This window comes from Apostichopus japonicus, chromosome 4, assembly GCF_037975245.1.
Source record: "Apostichopus japonicus isolate 1M-3 chromosome 4, ASM3797524v1, whole genome shotgun sequence".
Lineage (NCBI taxonomy): Eukaryota > Metazoa > Echinodermata > Holothuroidea > Aspidochirotida > Stichopodidae > Apostichopus > Apostichopus japonicus.
In genome coordinates, this window is record NC_092564.1 from 8,119,642 (window position 1) to 8,124,948 (window position 5,307).

Below are 5,307 nucleotides of genomic sequence, written 5' to 3' on the forward strand. Positions count from 1 at the left end.
TTCTTGACTATGTTGTCTTTTACTTTGTTCACTTGATATTATTGACACATTGTGTTAATCTGGAAGGTTTTAATGATGCTGTTGGTTATATTGTACTGGAAAGCATTGAATATTTTTGTTGATGAATGGATAAAAAATTTAAATATTTGGTTAGGTCTGTACTAACAATGGTGGTTTAATAGGGACATAGGAATGAACAAAAATTGAGATAAAAATTCAAAATTTGGAGATAAAACGTCAAGATTTGGAGATAAGTCAAAATTTGGAGATTTCAGGACACTTCCCCCATCCTCCTTGTGTCCCTATTATTATTAAGCCCCTGTACCTAACAGTGATTTGAGGGAGGGAAAAATATTGACAGACCAACATTTACAATTAAAAATTTAGCAAAGAGATACACTGAGTGTGGGCGGCTTCACCATGGTGACTGGCTACAACTGTACAAAATTTCCCTTGATCGTTGGGTTGACACAGACAAATCCATGTACTGTACCACCCCTCTTCCTCACCAACCATGGATAATTGGGTTATGGGATTGTACATAAGGTATCAATGGATGCCCGCGGCAATTACAAACTGTACAACGCTTTTCTTATCTTCTTTACTCTTACGCGATCCTCGTTTATTTACTAATCTACTTTGGCTCCCCACCAGTGGTGGAGCTAGGGGTATTGGTCAGAGGGGGCGAGAATGGTCTGTAGGGGCGCTTTCGACACTATCTAAGCGGAGCGCCACCACAGGTTAGCGCAGAGCGTAAATAATTTTTTTGAGTAAAGATACTCCCTAGATCGCCGGAAATGACCCTCTTCTTGCTAATTTGCAGATAAACGAAGAATAAATAGCCGTTGGAGCATTTTGTCAGCAAAATACACCAAGAAAATGTGACAAATGTCAATAGGTAGATGAGAGCGCAATAAAAAAAGTCAATAATCGAAAAGGGCACCAGCAGTCCATTTGAGTCCGTCAGGGGGGGGGCATTCGCCCCCCTGACTGTATGGACGCTCCGCCACTGCTCCCCACCCCCTCCCCCTGTCACATTGTTAAAGGGAACATTGCATTGTACGCGTGGTTACAATCGGTGAATGTCTGCACCACCTGCACAAATTGCAAGCGCCGTTGTCATTTACATCACTTTATGGATGTTTCGAATGAACAGTTTCAGGCTCATTTTCATTTTCCAACAATTTACCACTGGGCCAAAGTTAGGATTTAATAGAAAGTGACTTATCAGGGGAAAAAATCACCAAATATCCTTGAATGAGTTTTGGTTTTGCATTTTTCGATTACTTTACTACTAGTAACGTGAAAGAGCAATTATGTATCAATAAAATGATTTTTTTTTTATAAACTAATCATTCCCATTGCACACGCGCCGAAAAGCTACAGGCAGTTATTGCGCGGCTTCTAACACAGCGACTGCTCTCGTTGGTTTTCGGTGAGTCTTGTTCCGAAAAAAAATATATATATCTGGCCGATTACTCCCGAAAAGATATACCCAGGACCGTACACACTTCAACCAATCGCCCTAAAACCTTACAAAACTACTAAAATTGCCTGGTTATTTAATTTACCTTCATTTCTGTGGCCCCCCAAACCCCACCGGTTTCCTGTTGCCCCTCTACAATATTTGGACACTTCCCACTCCATTGTACTATTGCTCAAAAGAAAACGTAAGATGAAACTTGAATAATTGATTGATCCATATATCTTCTCAAAGAAGAAAAGAGTTCCTTAAATACTCAAGGTTATCAAACAATTTATACAGAGACATAGAATTAAGAGTTCAAAGTTCACCGACCCATTGAAAGCGGTCAACAAGTCGCAGATCAACGGGATTATCACCTTACACAATTAACAATAGGAGGGCACTATGGGTATGATTATGGCGCTTGATCCACCGACCAGCTTTTGCGGCAACATGAGACAGCAGTAAGTTAATCCGCTTACCACTGGAGGGTTGCCAACAAAGTTACAAAAGAACTCCTCCCCAGTTTATTGAAATAATGAAGGATATTTCACGCTTGTATTTATCCGTTCAGCACGATCGGGTATATATACACACCTACACAACTGCATCTATCATTAGATATTCCGAGATCTTTGATTCAACTTCAATAGATCATATCGTATTCGCTGATTAACACTATACGGAAATGGAATTACTTCATACTCCAACCGTTCAAGAGAAGGTTACCGTTGGAGCAGGACATTCATTCAACCTTCCTACACCTCCTCTTACATCCACGGAAGATCTATTTGTAAATTCTCCTGCGATAATTCACCAGACGATGGGCCTACCGGAAATTTGTTCGAAGGACAGTCCCGTGAGGAACCCCGCCGCTATGATGGAACTCATCCTACAAGACTTAGGAGTTGGTAAATATTTCTCTCTTTTTTTTTCAAACGAGTCCTGCCCGACAACCTAAAGATATCTATGTCCCCATCTTGGTTATCACTCTCAGGGGAGAAAGGGGGTGGGGGCAGAGGGGGTAGCGTTGCCGGATGGCGGGTAGTAGTAATAGGTATATGGACATAACACGCGCAAGTTCACCACTCTATTTGGGAAGGGATGGCATGTAACTAAATTTTCCGAAAGTGAAATCGTCGATACTCCCCATTTTTCGAGATAGACAGCCATATTTTGATTTTTCGTAAAACTTGTAAGTTTGTATAGGCGTTATTTGTATGTAAAAAGTGTAATACTTCCTTAGGATTTTTGACAAAGATCTAAGTGTTGCATAAAAATTGTGTTCCTAAGTTCAGTGGCGTTCAGCATATTCGTTAAGATCATTTTCATCGGCTAGTTTTATAATATGTAACCGAGAGATTGCTAATGAACGTTCTATAATATTGACGTCTTAATTTCAAGGATATTAGGGGAGTTTTCGAGTTGGCCCCAACTTTAGATAGCCTTTGCTAAAGTTTCTTATTCGTGTAGGTCCTGGTTCTTCAAATTTCCTTTTTTCGTACGAATCCTATAAACAAAAGTGACATTAATGGTTATCTGTCAACGTTGGGTCAGTGGAGCCGTTTAGTAATTATGGAACAACTCCCTGGTGCACGCTACGTTTTTCGGTTCGAGCGTGGCCCATATTTGGCATATTCAAGTTGGCGCGATGCTGATAGCTTGTGACTTCCTGCTTGGGTGTGCGCTTGCGTTACATTTTGTATTGAAGTACATGTTATAATTAAGCTATAATAAAACTCGGCTTGGTGATACGAGAGTATTGTATAACAAGACTTTCCTATTCCTTTCATCTACAGAATCTGTCTCTCAGGCTTCCCTTTCTCCACTTGAAAAGACACCTGAACTACCAGAAGGGATACCAGAGATTTGCCTCAAGGGAAGTCCCGTCAAGGACCCAACCGAACTTATGGAGCTCATCCTAAAAGATTTGGGAATTGGTAAATAAGCTTTCCTTCTTACATCTGCCAGTTGAGTAGGGTGTTCATTTGTCAATTAGTTGCAAATTGTACGTTAATGTTTATAAATCGATTGAGTAGAGTCATATATCCCTATCGCAGGCGGCTATTCTGGTACAGGTGCCGAGTAGCCAGCCTTTGTGAGGTGGTCAGCCAACTTATTAGCCAGAGAATAAATGTTTATCTACGGTTATATTGATATGACTATTCATCACACCATACCGTTTTACCCTCTTTTACGATTTGGAACTTGATATAACTTTAGATCATGCCAGTAAAACTTGACGTACGTGTTTGATAAGATGTAATCCATTTGGAAGAAACCTTGTATAGTTTAGGGGAGGAGGCAGACCTCCCCCCTCCTTCTGGCAAACAGACAACAGACAAACATATCGTTGCATAAAGTGTCAATCACTGAATCAAATATTCTCGTATACTATGGATAAATAAAATATAAATAACCTATGCAGTATCATGCATATTAATGAGGTGAAATTAAAGTATAACGGGCAGAAAGGTAGATTTAACATTTCGAAATCTGTTGTGAATGAAATGTCGTATTTTAAAGTTTCTTCTTGTTAAAGTTGGGACATATACGGGGACAGTCTCCGAAAATCGCGGAAGTCTGGTCACTCTTAACGTAGTATACAGCTTGCAATTTTTTATATGTTTAGTTGAAACGTATAGGGTACGCTTATGCACTGTTTGGAGTCAAGTTAAGCATTTCTCCTCATATGTTCGGGGTCCATGCAATCCTATAACCAACACGACTGCTTCTTGTTTCTTTCAGAGATAACACCAGTTCAGAACTCACAAATTCTACCTACACCTGTTTCGAGTGGTCGGCTATCATCGCTGTCAGATTGTGACGTCACGGCTGTCTCATCAATCCCCTCTTCTGGAAGACTGACGGTTACTGCATCCACCCCTCCAAATGATCTCCAAGTGATTACCCCCTCTGATCCTAGAAGTCCGAGTCCAGCTGTTCGGCCTGCTTACAGGGACTGCAAACAATCTACAGCAAAGAGGGTCCCTGGCCATAAACGAAGACGTTACACAGCGAGGGTTTCCAAGGCTCAACGAGTGATCTTGAAGGGGGCTTTCACGCGAGCGAGACAACCGACTTATTCAGACATCGCAGAAATTTCGGCCGTATCTGGTCTGAATGGATATTCAATAATGGTAAGTTAGTTAAATCTATGGTTATAATCGTTCTATCATGTCATTTGTTGATAAAATTGGCCCATAGCATTCTTGTTGAAAGCCTTAACGGAAAAAAAGGGGGGCCGGAGAAATTTAAGTGTACACTTAACTTGATTTAAGGAACAGCAATGGCTCATAAAAGACAAGCCCACATTCAAGGGGTACGCCAGATTCTCTAAGGGCGTGGTCCAATTTTCTTTATACATGTTTGGCAAATCGTTTTGATTCATGCATGTGAAGCTAGCAAGCAAATGCGTATATCTTTTCCCAAAGAAAAACATTTCCCATGGATATTTGCGAGAACTAGTGTGGGTAATTCGGGTGAAGCTAGTCGTTAACACCAGTTGCCTTTCAGAATATAATCTATAAAACGTTTGCGTTAACGAGACCGTTTCTTCCTTCTTTTGTTCTTATTCTTTCACTTGCTTTATTAATTCGTCTTTTTCTTTTTCGTCAGGAATGGTTTGCCAAGGAGACACTGCTCACTGGTATGAAGAAGAGGTTGTTTTCCGATGACATCGCTCCACCCAAGCTGCTGAAGAGGTCAGGTGTCGCCTGTCGCACCACGTGAATATTCCTCCGGACCAGAATATTATACTCGAGATATTTTGCATTAAATTGAACGAAATTATTCAGCTGTTTTTCATTGTCTTGCCAGTTTTGTAAATACAAAAAGTTAAA

At 40.6% G+C, this 5,307-nt stretch overlaps 1 protein-coding gene across 1 annotated transcript; it reads left to right on the forward strand.

Annotated features, from left to right (window-relative positions):
• Positions 1 to 2,099: 2,099 nt before the first annotated feature.
• On the forward strand, positions 2,100 to 5,307 carry LOC139966004 (uncharacterized). Its single transcript, XM_071968644.1, has 4 exons — positions 2,100 to 2,376; positions 3,265 to 3,405; positions 4,214 to 4,605; positions 5,084 to 5,307. Exons 1-4 carry the CDS (start codon positions 2,154 to 2,156, stop codon positions 5,195 to 5,197), a joined length of 870 nt encoding a protein of 289 aa, XP_071824745.1. The 5' UTR covers positions 2,100 to 2,153; the 3' UTR covers positions 5,198 to 5,307.

Coding starts and splice junctions, on each gene's coding strand:
- LOC139966004 (XM_071968644.1), top strand. CDS start 2,154: ATGGAATTACTTCATACTCCAACCGTTCAAGAGAAGGTTACCGTTGGA. Junction 3,406..4,213: donor CCTAAAAGATTTGGGAATTG/GTAAATAAGCTT, acceptor TGTTTCTTTCAG/AGATAACACCAGTTCAGAAC. Junction 4,606..5,083: donor TGAATGGATATTCAATAATG/GTAAGTTAGTTA, acceptor CTTTTTCGTCAG/GAATGGTTTGCCAAGGAGAC.